Here is a 15,462-nt window from a genome sequence, read left to right as displayed (position 1 = left end):
AATGCAGACATTAATAGAAAAACTGGTGAAATTCAAACATAGTTTCGAGTTTACCTAATAATATGCCAACAACGTATCAACAACTTAGTTTTGACAAATCTACTACGGCAAGGTAAGTTAACAGTGGGAGATCTAGGTGCAGGCTTTATATAGGAGCTTTCTTTACTATCATTTCAACTTTTCTGTAACAAAAAACTTTTCGAAGATATAAACGTTTTTTTAAATGTCACTAAATGATTTACAGGAAATAACAAATGTTACTCTTCATGTTAGGAGCTTTAATTTCTTTTTTAATTTATTTCCACATGAACAAATCACCACATTAAGCATCTGAAACCGCTGTTTAAACAGTTCCAAGGGAACCTTGTGAAAAACATGCTGCAATACTATTCACTAGCTTATAGTTCACCACCAATAAAACAACCACAGAACTTGTAAACAACTATTTTAATCATAGGAAAAAGATAAACTTACTATTAGGCCTTAGATTTACAATGGCAAAGTTATTTTGGTACATATCAATTATATCATTATCTAAAAAAAGAGTCAAAGGGGTACAAACTTTCAGTTATAAGATGAATAAGGTCTAAGGATCTAATGTATAACATGGTGACTACATTGGGGACCAGCCCCATGGTCGAGTGGTTAAGTTTGTATGCTCCAATCGGCAGCCTGGGGTTCGTCAGTTTGCATCCTGGGCACAGACCTACACTCCGCTTCTCAAGCCATGCTGTGGTGGCATCCCACATAGAAGAACTAGAATGACTTACAACTAGGATATACAACTATGTACCAGGGCTTTTGGGAGGGAGAAAAAAAAAGAGAAAGATTGGCAGCAGATGTTTGCTCAGGGCCAATCTTCCTCAATTAAACAACAACAAAAAAAATGGTGACTACAGCAGATAACACTGTATTGTATAATTGAAATTTGCTAAAACAGCAGAACTTAAATGTTCTCATGCATACCAAAAAAAAGTTAAAGATGTGATGAACGTGTAACTCAAATGGGAGAATCCTTTCATAAAGTATATGTATAGCAAATCATCACATTGTACACTTTAAGTATCTTATAACTTTGTCAACTATATCTCAAAGCTGGGAAGAAATTCAAAAATTAAATAAAAAGAGGCAAAGCTAGCAATTCTAAAGAATATTGTTATTTTGGCAGTGTAAATTACTTTCTCAACAAACATCTAAAGCCTCAATAGTCTCTTAAAGTAATTAGATATGACAATATGAAAAGTAAAACAATTATAAATACAAATAATTAAAACTAATTAGTTTTGCAGATAGTACAACTTGCTGTTTTTCCAAGTGGCAAACAAGAATCAAATATTTGGATCTCACATCGTGAGGATTACTGTCATAAGGATCAACAGTATTGCAAATATTAACCTTCCAGAGTGACGACCCTTTAAAGGACAGAAAAAAAAACCATGCAGCAATTCTTCTAGACATAAAGATGGGAAAGAAACTTTTTCAGAGTATGGAGAGAGCTCTTGTTATCATCTAATATTCAGAGAACTGGTAGAATCTGCAATTGTGACACAGGCACCTAATGCATTTTTAATTGTTTACAAGGTCTTGCCTGCAAACCTCAAACACTTCCAGACTCAGTAAGTGAATTGTGAACAGGTGGTAACATTAAGGGTGATTTTATCTTAATGAAATTATGAATGAATGAATGATTTACTAAGAAAAAAAAGAAGGCTTGGGGCCAGCCCCATGGCCGAGTAGTTAAGTTCGCGCCCTCTGCTTCGGTGACCCAGGGTTTCACCGGTTTGGATCCTGCGCGTGGACATGGCACTGCTCGCCAGGCCATGCTGAGGTAGCGTCCCACATGCCACAACCAGAAGGACCCACAACTAAAATATACAACTATGTACTGGGTGACTTTGGGGAGAAAAAGGAAAAATAAAATCTTTAAAAAGATTTCTTCTTAAAAATAAATTTAAAAAAAGGCAAAAATCTGAGGGATAAATGAAACAAAAACCAGCTACTTAGTAGTTGCTCAATAGTATTTATTAAATAAAACCTAAGCATATTTAACTTGCTTCTTTATCTGTGTGCCTACTAATATCTTACCTGGATCAACCAAAGCTTTGTTAAATATTTCTTTAAGTTTCCTACTCTTCACATTCCTTCCTTGAGCAAGATTTCTGTACATCTCATAGCCTATGATCATAACACCACCATCTTCTTGCCACCTCTGCAGCATGTAGCTTCTCTCCTGAGGACGTTTCACAGTGGCTAATTCAGAGACCTTTGTGGGAAAATAAAGATTTTTAAAGGCAGCTATTAGGAATGTAAGAATACTAAATCTTTCCATTAAAATATGCATCACTGATAATTAAAAATCTTTGTCTTTTACTATATGAACTTCATGCAGTTATTTTAATAATAGAAAACATTTGAAATATGATACCTCAAGCTTCTCATCATCTTTTAATCCCTCTTGCCACTTCTCAAATTCATTCATCCAATTCAAAGCAGTATTAAGAGGACAAACCACTAAAGCTGTGCTGAAATCCAATTTGTCACACAAAAGAACCGTATGAAGAAAACTTACCACCTACAAGAAAACAAATTAAGTTGCCATCTTCATTTAAATATCTGCAAAAAAAGTTAATAGATCGAGCAATTTTACAATCTAATAGTTGGGAATTTTTTGCCTTAATAAAGCAACCAAGCAAAGGTCACAATTTCCAAACCAAGCAAAGTACAAGGAAAAAGATATAATACATAAACAGGGGGAGTTCGACTAGATGATGGATAAGGTCCTTCCAACTCTAAAGCTCCAGGAATCTATTACCAATAATAATAATATGAATATAAGAAGTAACCACACCAAAACAGCTACTAAATCCCTGGTCTTCACAGAATATCCCTACAATCTTTCAGAAGACACTACTGCCCATTTGAAAGAGAATCGTGTTACAGAGTACTTTTCTGTTTTATAGTGTTCTGACCTGCTGAATCTAAAATAATTATTTCATGGTTTAAAATTACACATATAATCACTAATTTCACATCTCTGCTAAAACTCCTGCCATTCAGAAATGCAGTATTTTAATAATGAAAAATATTTTACATTCTCATTACTATTAGGATCACAGACTGGAAAAAAGATATAAAGAAAGTACATTTCCACCTCAGAATCTTTGCTGTTTTTACTGTCTATGCCTGTAACCCCATTCTTTCACCTCATTAAGATCTGTGCTCAAACATCACCTCCTAAAAGATGCTTTCCCTCTCAGTTCTCCCTTAACAATTATCTGAAAGTACATATTTCTTGTTTTATTTGATTAAAATCTCTCTCCCCCACCAGAATATAAGCTTCTTGAGGAAGAGATCTTGTTATTCTTGTTCACTGCTTTATCTCCAGCCCCTACACAACTGTGCCTGGGACATAATAGAACCCAATATATATTCTTGAATTAATGAATGCACAAGAACAGAATACCGTCATGTTCTTACCTGTAAAGTCTTACCAAGGCCCATGCAGTGGGCGAGAATGCATCCTGAACCTGGAGATTTCTTTGTTTTTTTTACAGACTCACAGCAGCAATCCCACATAAACTGAACACCTAAAAACGACAGCTTCGTTAAGTTCAATTTAAAGGCCCGAGTTAAAAACCTTCCTTCATAAACACACAGAAAACATAGCCAAAACTTCTAAGAAATAGAATTTTTAAAAACACAAAGAAAAAGAATTTCTTAAAAGTAAATGAGATTTTTTTTCCTCCACTAAGGTTACTAGAAAAAAGACAGTGAACACAAGCACATGACAGGGTGACTTTCCTTCATTCATCTTATCTAAGCTATCAGAGCAGATCTTCTCCATTCCCTGGGGTGGTCCAAAGAGATATATGAACAATCTAAAACAGAATCTTTATCCAAAGAGAGAACAGACTCCTATCAAATAGACTTTCAGATTTAGAGTCAATCAGAAAAAAACCCAGAGATAATTTATCCTTTCTCTCTTTATTCAACAGTAAAGACTGAACAAGAAACAGGGCTCACTACCCAAGGAGTAGGAACTGTAGAACTTCCCTTATGAATTCATTCGCGTACACACTCAAAACTGACTTACTGATTCCACTTTAACAAAGCAGAGGATAGGGATAATTTGGTATCTTTCTAATACCAAGGTAGAAACATTATTAACAAACATACCTGAAAATCTTGAAATAACATCTCCTAAAGAAGACTTTTAGCTAACTATACCTATCCCTACCCCACAGCTCCCCTTAGCCAACCATTCCAGACCCGGTGAAATCCACTTGCTATACACCCATTTGTAAGTGACACTTACTTCCCCTTTACTAACACTCATTTCCTGTGCAATCATTTAATTTTGTTCTTCCTCATTTGCTTATGCATGAAATAAGGGCAGGGATCATGTTTGTTTTGCTTACTAATGTACCTCCAGTGCTTAGCAGAATATGAGGCACACAAAAGACACCAAATATTGATAAAATTTAACTAAAAGGGCTTTAATCATCTAATAGCTTCTTACCATCTACTTGATGGGGTTTCAATTTGATAACCATATTTCTATGAACCTGCACCAAAGGTTCTTTGGTCTCTTCATCTTCATCTAAAACCAACTTAGTGGTTATTGGACACTTCGTGGGTGAAGCATCTTCAATTTCTATCACCTACAAGAAAGAGAATAACAGATAAACTCATAGAAATCTCCCAAGTAAAGGTGGAGTATTAGTCTTACTAAGAGAAATTTTCCAAAGTGTAGACATATCTACTTCCACACCACACATCCGATATTTTGGTTCAACAAGACCAGGCCAGATCACAGGATTACATGTTTTCCAAAATCAAAAACCTCCAAAAGACCATGAATCACTGGGGTAATGTCAGTAATTTAGCTCATCGGTTCTCACCCTGAGTATCTCAACATACATAAGAGGTAGAGCTTTGAGAAAAGTAGTGTTCTAAACTCATCTATGGCACTACTGTTAAAATTTGAATAGACACATGGTTCCCAAACAGGGATGGTTCTATTCTTCAAGAGAACATTTGAAAACGTGCAAGGGCACTTATGGTTGTCACAACAACTAGTCAGGACTGGTATTCAATGTAGGTGGAGGGGAAGATAAATATAAATGTTCCACAATGTAAAAGAAATCCCAAACAAGGACTGTCCCACCCAGGATGCCAAAAGACTCCCACTGAAAAACATTGTAAATACATGTTAGGAAAGGGAAAAACTTTTAGAACACTGGTTTTAGAACCACAGGCTCAAAAGCATGACAAGAACATACCTTCTAACTGCCAAAGGGAAAAATTATCTTAAGCTCCTTATTTAAAAGAAAACTTAAATAGACACAAATACCCATAAACACATGTGTGTGCATATATGTTTTGCTATCTTATCCCAATGTCTATCCATTACATAGTATACGCAAGAACTGTACAAGGCAGGTAACAAGTATTCCCATTTTACAAACGAAAAAAAACTGCGGGACAGAGATGTTAAATAATTTATACAAGGTCATACAACTATTAAGTATCACAACGCTAAGATTTATACCCAGAGGGTTGGGGCTCCAGAGTCCATACAATACTACTTTCATAAAATAAATCCTTGTATAAACAGCTTTATAGCTCCATGAAAATCAATAAAAATTCATGATTTTAAAATTATAGAAATTATGTTGTTTAAGGAATAAGATTTTAGCCAGTATTTTTTTTTCTTATTTAGAACTGTAATGGGGAATGAATGGATTACAGGCACACTTCATTTTATTGCACTTCGTAAATGTTGTGTTTTTTACAAGACCCTCCACCAGCAAAAAGATTAAGACTCACTGAAGACTCAGATGATGGTTAGCATTTTTAGCAGTATTTTTTAAAAGATTGCATTAGAGGCTATCTTTTTTTTTTTTTTGCTGGGAAAGATTTGCCCTGAGCTAACATCTGTTGCCAGTCTTCCTCTCTCTCTCTCTTTTTGTTCCTCCCCAAAGCCCCAGTACGTAGCTGTATGTTCTAGTTGTAAGTCCTTCTAGTTCTTCTATGTGAACCACCGCCACAGCATAGCTACTGACAGACAAGTGGTGTGGTCCACGACCAGGAGCCAAAGCTGGGCCACCGAAGAGGAGCGTGCCTAACTTTAACCACCAGGCCATCAGGGCTAGCTTACAATAAAGTATACTTTAATGAAGGTATGTACAGTGTGTTTTTTTAGACATAATGCTGTTGTTACACACTTAACAGACTAGCATATAGTGTAAACATGACTTTTATATGCACTGGGAAACCAAAAAATTCATATAACTCAATTTATTGCAATACTTGCTTTATTGCAGTGGTCTAGAACCAAACCCGCAATATCTCCAAGGGATGCCTATATTTAATATTCACTATAGAAATTTTCAAACAAAAAAAAAAGTAGACAGAATAGTAAAATGAACCCTGTTACCTAGTATTCAGCTTCAAAAATCAACAACTTCTGGCCAGTTCTGTTTCACTGACAGCCTCCCACCCATTCTCCAACTCCTCAGATGCCAAAAATGATTTTGAAGCAAACCCAAGAAAGCATGTAATTTTATCTGTAAATGTTTCAGAATGTCTCTTTTTAAAACCATAATTACAGTACCATTATTGCATGTAAAAAATTTTAAAACAAGTCACAAATTTGTAATAAATTGCTGCACTTACATAAAACTGCAAATGATACACAAATCAAGATTAATACTAGGAGACAGTGTGATGGAGTATAAATAACACAGGCCATTCAGATCCAAACTCCACTTTAACAAGTTACTTAAACTCTCTTAGCTTCAGCTTCTCCATCTATAAACAGTCCTCATGGGGTTATTCTGAAGATTAATATAAGGCAATCTATGCAAAGTAGCTGGCACAGACTAAGTATTCACTAAATTTTTATCATGTCCTAGCTTAGATGTGTCCCAGCTTCATATCACAGACAAAATGGAAAATTCCCTGAATGTCTTGTCCTGTTTGCAAGCTGTGCTAGGCACAATCCTAAAACATGCCCCAAGATTCCCACCCTCTGGTGTAAACACCCTGCATAATCTCATTCTCTTGACTGTGGTTGAGATCTGTAAATATGATGGAATATCATTCCAATAGTTGGGCCATTAATCAGTTGGGTTTGATTTAATCAAAGGGGGTTTCCTAGGTGAGCCAGATCTAATCAAGGTGAGCCCTTTAAAAAACTGAAGTGTAACAGATGCTCTCTTACTGGTCTCAAAGACAAGCAAATCGCCATGTGGAGAGCAGTCTCTAGTACCTAAGGATCTCAGTGCTACAACTACCAGAAACTGAATTCTGCCAACAAGTGATCTGGAAAAGGACACAAAGTCTTAGGTGAAAATTACAGCTCTGGTTAACACCTTAATTTCAATTTGGTGAGACACTGAGCAGATAACTCAGCAGAGTCATGCTCAGCTAAACCATTCTCAAATTCCTGACTTGTAGAACTGTCAGATAATAATTTTGTCCTGTTTTCAGAGGCTAAGTCTGAGGTAATTTTTTAAAGCAGCAATAGAAAACAAATACACGAGACTTTAACTAAGACTTTGAAACCACATGTTCATTAGTGATTTGGATGATATTTTTGTTATTAAGTGCTATCTTCAGAATTGAGGATTGATGAATCTTCATCTTGAATGTAGGAGGAGATAACTTATAAAGAAATCGACTACTTATTAGTGACTAAGTAGATGTGTTTATGCACTCAAGCTATAATATAAGGAAAGTTTACATAACAAATAAGAAACAGATGGCAATGAAATGGAAGAACTTAGGACAAATGATAAGCTATAGTAAAGAATAAATAAGGACATGAAATATATCTCACATTTGAACGGAAAAAGAAGAAGGGAAAAAACTGAAAACAAAACCATTTAACCAATACATCAGAAAGGTTGAGCCCTGGGGCAGGCCTGGTGGCACAGTGGTTAAGTTGGTGTGCTCTGCTTTGGTAGCCTAGGATTTGTGGGTTCAGATCCCAGGTGCAGACCTGCATATCGCTCATCAAGCCATACTGTGGGAGCATCCCACATATAAAAATGGAGGAAGATTGGCACAGATGTTAGCTTAGTGACAATCTTCCTCAAGCAAAAAGACGAGGCTTGGCAATGGATGTTAGCTTAGGGCCAATCTTCCTTACCAAAAAATTTTAAAAAAGGTTGAGCCCAACTTCTGCTGATGGAGACAAGGGATCATGACACATGATGAAGCATTAGGGAATAGATGTGCCGTCCTGTTATAATCAATTAGAAGAGTAGACAAGAGTAGTGACAAGCATCATGGCAGAGTGAGTTGTTGGCTTTGTCTCTCCCCTCTAAGTTACAACTAGTAGGACGTCAACAGACCAACCAAGGATTCTATGCACAGCACACCAGAATGCCTAAGAGATCCATACATCTATACATCAGAAGGTGAGTGGACCGGACTTTGTGGAGGCAGCTCCAAAGACCAGAGGCTCCAGGAACCGTGGCCACACCTGCAACCAGAGGCTCCAGGATCTACAGTAACCCCCACAAATGAAGGCCCCAGGAACCCAAGCAGCCTACACTCCCAGCATCACCAGGAACCACAATTCCAATGACCCAGCCACCTCTCCCTCGTTCAGCAGCACTTCCTCCAACCCCAGTGCCCCCAGCAGCAGGAGATACAATCAAGACCCCAGTACTCCCAGCAACAGAGGTAGTGCCGACGACATGTGGTTCCAGGAATTACACCAGGGCCCCAAACCAGAGACTTCAGGATCTGCAGTAGCACTCATGACTCAGCCCTTCCCCTTAACCCAGTAGTGGTGGGTGAAGCCTGTGATCTGAGGCTCCAGGAACCACTGTGGCATCCAAGAACAGAGGCTCCCTAAATGGCAGCAGTGCCTACGACCCAGCCCCTTCTCTCTCCCCCAGTGGTGGCCCCTCCAACACAGGCCCTTACAGTAGTGGGGGCTGCATCCAAGACTCTGGAGGTCGCAGCAGTGGCAGGGCCTGTGACCTGAGGTTCCAGGAACAACTCCAGTGCCTGAAACCAGAAGCTCCAGGAACCCTGGCAGCATCCACAACCCAGGTTCTTCTCCACCTGTGGCAGCAGTGGTGTCACCTGCAACCCCAGACCACCCAGCAGAGGCCATGACACACGCAAACTCAGCACCCTGGGCAGTGGCAGTGGCAGTGGCAGTGCCAGCACCCCCCAAAAACCCAGGAGCAGCAGTGCATGAGGCAGCAGCACTAAAGGCCACAAAGAGCCTGTAGAGAGCCTGGTAACAGCAATAGTGAAGCACAAGATACTGGTCCTGCCCAGCTGCAGCAGTGCCAGCAACTCCAGATCCCTCACCTGCGGCAGCAGTGCCTGCAGACCCAACAAACTCGGACATGGCAAAGGAGATCGTGACCCTGGCTCCTGCCCAACACTTCCCTCACCCTGCCACAATGGGGGAACCCATGACCCAGGCAATGCTGGAAGCAGTAAAGGTGCTCATGAGCCTGGCTAAGCCTGTGACTGTGGCAACACCATAAGCAGTGAGGCACCAGCAACCTTAAAGGCACAAGCAGCACAATGAGGACACTGAAAACACCTCTGGCAGAGGCAATGGACAGTTGAAAGCACAGGCTCTAAAATGCAAGGAGAACCAGTTCAAAACCAAAGTAAACAAAGCCTTACCTAAATAAGAAAGGTGTTTGCTACCAAAAAGATATCAGTAGAGGAACAACTCATCAAGCACCATAAAACATTACAGTAACATGGTATCACAATAAGAAAATGATAATTCTCCAGAAACCAAACGTGAAGTCATGGAAGATTGCAAGCGAACAGAATTCAAAATAGTTATCATGTAGAAACTCAACGAACTACAAGAAAACTCAGAAAGACAGTTAAATGAGCTCAGGAATAAAAGTAATGACCAGAAGGAATACTTCACCAGACAGAGAAACTCTAAAAGAGAACCAAAAAGGAATTCTAGAGCTGAAGAAATCAATAAATACAAAGAAGAATAAAGTATAAAGCAATGGAAATAAAGCAAACCATATGGAAAAGAGAATTAGAGAGCCTGGAGACAGAAATCTAGAAATGATTCAGGTGGAAGAGGAGACAGAACAAAAGTTTTTAAAAAGTAGAGAAATTCTACTATAAATATGAAACTCGATTAGAAAAAGCAACATAAGGATAATGATTATCCAAGAAGGAGAAGAAGAGAAGGGAGCAGAGACCTTATTTCAAGAAATAATACATAAGACTGTCCCCAACTGGGAAAAGAACTGGATATACAAATATATGAAGCTATCAGAACACCTAATTATCTCAGCACAAAAAGAACTTCTCCAAGGCACATTATATTAAAATTGTCAAAAATCAATGAAAAAGAAAGAATATTAAGGTTGGCCAGAGGGAAAACCAACAAAAGAACCACCATAGCCTATCAGATTTCTCAACAGAAACTCTACAAGTGAGGAGAGAGTGGAATGATATACTCAAAATATTGAATGATAAAAGCTATCAGTCAAGAATACTCTACCCAGCAAAGTTAGCCTTCAGATATGAAGGAGAAATAAAGGCTTTCCCATACAAAAGCTGAGGGGGTTTACTGCCACTAGACCTGCCTTACAAGAAATCTTGAAAAGAGACCTACCTGAATTGAAAAGGCACAGGTATACAAAACCTTTCAGCAAGGTGAAAGACAGAATAAGAAAATTACAACCTATATCAGAAAAAGTTAGTAAACACTTAATTATAACAAAATTAAAGGGAAAGACAGCATTAAAAATAACTATAACCACTTCAATTTGGTAACAAACTCACAATACCAAAGGGATAATTTGTGACAAAAGCAGCATAGAAGGGGAACGGGAAAAGGACAAAACCTTTGCATAAGCAAATGAAGATAAGATATTAGCAGAAGAAAAAGGAATATCATATCTAAGAGATCTTTTATACAAACCTCATGGGAACCACAAAACAAAAAATTAGAGCAGAATCACAAAACATAAAAAAAGAGGAAACTGAGGAACATATCACCAAAAAAACAACAAACTGAAATGGCAGACAGAAACACACAAAAAAAGTAACAATGGAAATATAGAGCAACCAGAAGACAAAAGATAAAATGGCAATATTAAGCCCTCATATATATCAGTAATCATCCTAAATGTAAATGGATTGGATTCACCAATCAAAAGACAGAGAGTGGCAGGATGGATTAAAAACAAGACCCAACAATATGCCACCTCCAGGAGACCCATCTCAGCTTGAAGACAAACACAGGCTCAAACTGAAGGGATGGAAGATGATACTCCAAGCAAATGGCAACCAAAAGAAAGTGGGTATACCCAAACTTGTATCAGGCAAAATAGACTTCAAGACAAAAACGATAACAGGAGCCAGAGTGGGACATTATATAATGATAGAGGGGACAATCCATCAAGAAGGCATAACATTTATTAAAATACATGCACCTAACATAGGAGCAGAAAAGTAAGTGAAGCAACTATTAACAGACCTAAAGGAAGAAATTGACAGGAACACAATAATAGTACGATACTTTAATACCCCACTTACATCAATGGACAGATCATCTAGAGAGAAAGCCACCAAAGAAACATTGGCCTTAAATGAAACACTAGACCCGATGGCCTTAATAGATATACGTATAAAATATTCCATCCAAAAGCAGCAGAATACACATTCTTCTCAAGTGCACAAGGAACATTCTCAAAGACAGACCATATGTTGGGAAACAAAACAAGTCTCAATAAATTCGGGAAGACTGAAATAATATCAAGCATGTTTTGCAACTACCATGGTATGAAACTAGAAATCAACTAGAAGCAGGAAGCTGGAAAAGTTACAAATATGTGGACACTAAATAATATGCTACAGAACGACTATTGGATCAACAAAGACATCAAAAGAGAAATCAAAAAATACCTGGAGACAAATGAAAAGGAAAATACAACATACCAAAATTCATGGGATACAGCAAAAGAGGTACTAAGAGGGAAGTAAACAGTACTACTGGCCTACCTCAAGAAACAAGAAAAACCTCAAACAAACAACCTTAACACTACACCTAAAAGAACTAGAAAACAAACAAAGCCCAAAGCCAGCAGAAGGAAACAAAAATCAGAGCAGAAATAAATGAAACAGAAACTGAAAATAGAAAAGATCAATGAAACCAAAAGCGGATTCTTTGAAAAGATAAACAAAACTGACAAACTGTTACCTAGATTAACTAAGAAAAGAGGAAAGAAGGCTCAATTAAAATCAGAAATGAAAGAGAAATTACAATAGATAGCACGAAATACAAAGGGTTATAAGAGAATACTATGAAACGCTATACACCGACAAACTAGATAACCTAAAAGAAATGAATACATTATTAGAATCATACAGTCTCCCAAAACTGAATCAAGATAGAGATTCTGAATACAGAAATCACTGGTAAAGAGATTGAAACAGAAATCAAAACCTCCCCAAAAAGAAAAAGTCCAGGACCAGATGGCTTCTCTGGTGAATTCTACCAAACATTCAAAGATTTTCAAATTCTTCCCAAAAAACTGAAAAGGAAGGGATACTTACTAACTGATGTTATGAGGTGAACATTACCTTCATATACCAGACAACAGATACCAAAACCAGACAAGGACAATACAAAAAAGGAACATTACAATCCAATATTGCTGAGGAACATAGATGCAAATATTGTCAACAAAATATTAGCAAACTGAATACAACAACACAATAAAAGGATCATATACTAGGATCAAGAGGGATTTATTCCTGGGACACAGGGTTCAACATCCATAAATCAATCAATGTGATACATCACGTTAACAAAATGAAGAATAAAAATCACATGATCATCTCAATAGATCCAGAGAAAGCATTGGACAACATACAGCATCCATTTATAATAAAGACTCTGAATAAAATGGGTATAGAAGGAAAGTGCCTCAACATAATAAAGGCCATATATGACAAATTCACAGCTAATATCATACTTAAAGAAGAAAAACTGAAAGCTATCCCTCTAAGAACAGGAACAAGACAAGGATGCCCACTTTTGTCAATCTTATTTAACATAGTATTGGGAGTCCTAGCAAGAGCAATCAGGCAAGAAAAAGAAATAAAAGGGATCCAAACGGGAAAGGAAGAAGTGAAAATGTCACTATTTGCTGATGATATGCTTTTATGTACAGAAAACCCTAAGGAATCCACTAAAAAACTTTTAGAAATAATAAATAATAATCAATAAAAAACAGTCAAGTTGCAGTATACAAAATCAACATACAAAAATCATTTGCGTTTCTATAACTAACAATGAAGTAGCAGAAACAGAAATTAAGAATACAATTCCATTTACAACTGCAACAAAAAGAATAAAATACTTAGGAATACACTTAAGCAAAGAGGTGACAGACCTGTACACTGAAAACTATAAAACACTGTTGAAAGAAACTGAAGAAGACAAAAATAAATGTAATGATATTCCATGCTCTTGGATTGGAAGAATTAACATAGTTAAAATGTCCATACTTCCTAAAGCAATCTACAGATTCACTGCAATCCCTATCAAAGCTCCAACAACATTTTTCACAGAAATAGAGCAAAGAACCCTAAAATTTATATGGAACAACAAAAGACCCTGAATAGCCAAAGGAACCTTGAGAAAAAAAGAACAAAAGCTGGAGGTATCACACTCCCTGATTTCAAAATAGACTACAAAGCTATGGTAACCAAAACAGTATGGTACTGGCACAAAAACAGACACACAGATCAATGGAACAGAATTGAGAGCCCAGAAATAAACCCACACAACTACGGACAGTTAATTTTCAATAAGGGAACCAAGAATATACAATGGAGAACAGGAAAGTCTCTTCAATAAATGGTGCTTGGAAAACTGGACAGGCATATGCAAAAGAAGGAAAGTTGACCATTATCTTACATCATGCACAAAGATCAACTCAAAATGGATTAAAGACTTGAAGGTAAGACCTGGAACCATTAAACTTCTAGAAGAAAACATAGGCAGTACACACTCCTCGACATCGGTCTTAGCAGCACATTGTCGAATACCATGTCTGACCGGGCAAGGGAAACAACAGAAATAATAAACAAATGGAACTACATCAAACTACAAAGCTTCTGCACAGCAAAGGAAACCATCAACAAAACGAAAAGACAACCTAACAATCAGGAGAACATATTTGCAAACCATATATCAGATAGGGGTTAATATCCAAAATAAATAAAGAACTCAACATACATCTCAACAACAAGAAAACTAACAGCCCAAATAAAAAATGAGCAAAAGATATGAACAGACATTTCCCCAAAGAAGATATACACAGATGGCCAACAGACACATGAAAAGACGTTCAACATCATTAACTATCAGGGAAACGCAAATCAAAACTACAGTGAGTTATCACCTTACTCTAGTCAAAATGGCTACAAATTAACAAGACAGGAAACAACAAGTGTTGGAAAGGATGTGGAGAGAAGGGAACCCTCATACACTGCTGGTGAGAGTGCAAAGTGGTGCGGCCACTATGGAAAGCAGTATGGAGTTTCCTCAGAAAATTAACAATAGATCTACCATATGATCCAGCTGTTCCACTGCTGGGTGTTTATCCCAAGAACTTAAAAACACAAATGCATAAAGATACATGTACCCCTGTGTTCACTGCAGCATTATTCACAATAGCCAAGACTTGGAAGCAACCTAGGTGCCCATCAAGGGACGAATGGATAAAGAAGATATGGTAGATACACACAATGGAATACCACTCAACCATAAGAAACAATGAAATCCAGCCATTTGTGACAACATGTATATACCTTGAGGGTATTATGCTAAGCCAAATAAGTCAGAGGGAGAAAGTCAAATACTGTATGATCTCAGTCATAAGTAGAAGATAAAAACAACAATCACACAGAGACAGAGATTAAATTGGTGGTTACCAGAGGGGAAGGAGGGAGAAAGGGGTGATTAGGCACATGTGTGTGGTGATGAATTGTAATTAGTCTTTGGGTGGTGAACATGATGTAATCTACACAGTAATCGAAATCTAATGATATACACCTAAGATTTACAGAATGCTATAAACCAATGTTACTGCAATAAAAAATCAATTAATAAAAAAAGCAGCAGCAACATGTTTAAACAGATGAAAGCGAAAAAAAACTATCAACTTAGAATTCTTACTCAGGGATCACATACCCAGGGATAATAACTTTGAAGAGTGAAAAATGGAAAAGGTAGAAGTCAACAAAAAGTCGGACTAAGACTCTCTAAGGTCTCATTTCTGCACAGAAACGTCACACACAAAAAAAATCAGAAACTGTGTGAAGCAACTTTGTCAGAATTCTGGAAAACAGTTAAAGTTTTACAGCAAGCAAGTAAATGCCAAGTCAAGAAAATGCCAACTTCAAAACAGTGGGAAAGTTTTATGGCATTTT

At 37.3% G+C, this 15,462-nt stretch overlaps 1 protein-coding gene across 7 annotated transcripts in view; it reads right to left on the bottom strand.

Moving 5' to 3' along the window:
* Window positions 1–15,462, bottom strand: part of ATRX (ATRX chromatin remodeler) — a 219,707-nt gene that overhangs the window by 97,416 nt on the left and 106,829 nt on the right. For all 7 annotated transcript variants that reach the window (XM_046672819.1, XM_046672821.1, XM_046672824.1 and 4 more), the window contains 4 exons: window positions 4,520–4,661; window positions 3,478–3,587; window positions 2,426–2,572; window positions 2,086–2,263 (listed from right to left, as the gene is read on the bottom strand). In XM_046672819.1, the coding sequence (XP_046528775.1) occupies window positions 2,086–2,263; window positions 2,426–2,572; window positions 3,478–3,587; window positions 4,520–4,661 (577 nt within the window). The remainder of the gene's footprint in view (window positions 1–2,085; window positions 2,264–2,425; window positions 2,573–3,477; window positions 3,588–4,519; window positions 4,662–15,462) is intronic.

This window comes from Equus quagga, chromosome 10 (genome assembly GCF_021613505.1).
Source record: "Equus quagga isolate Etosha38 chromosome 10, UCLA_HA_Equagga_1.0, whole genome shotgun sequence".
Classification (NCBI taxonomy): domain Eukaryota; kingdom Metazoa; phylum Chordata; class Mammalia; order Perissodactyla; family Equidae; genus Equus; species Equus quagga.
The sequence above is the reverse complement of the archived record's forward strand: the minus strand, read 5'-3'. Positions and strand labels throughout refer to the sequence as shown.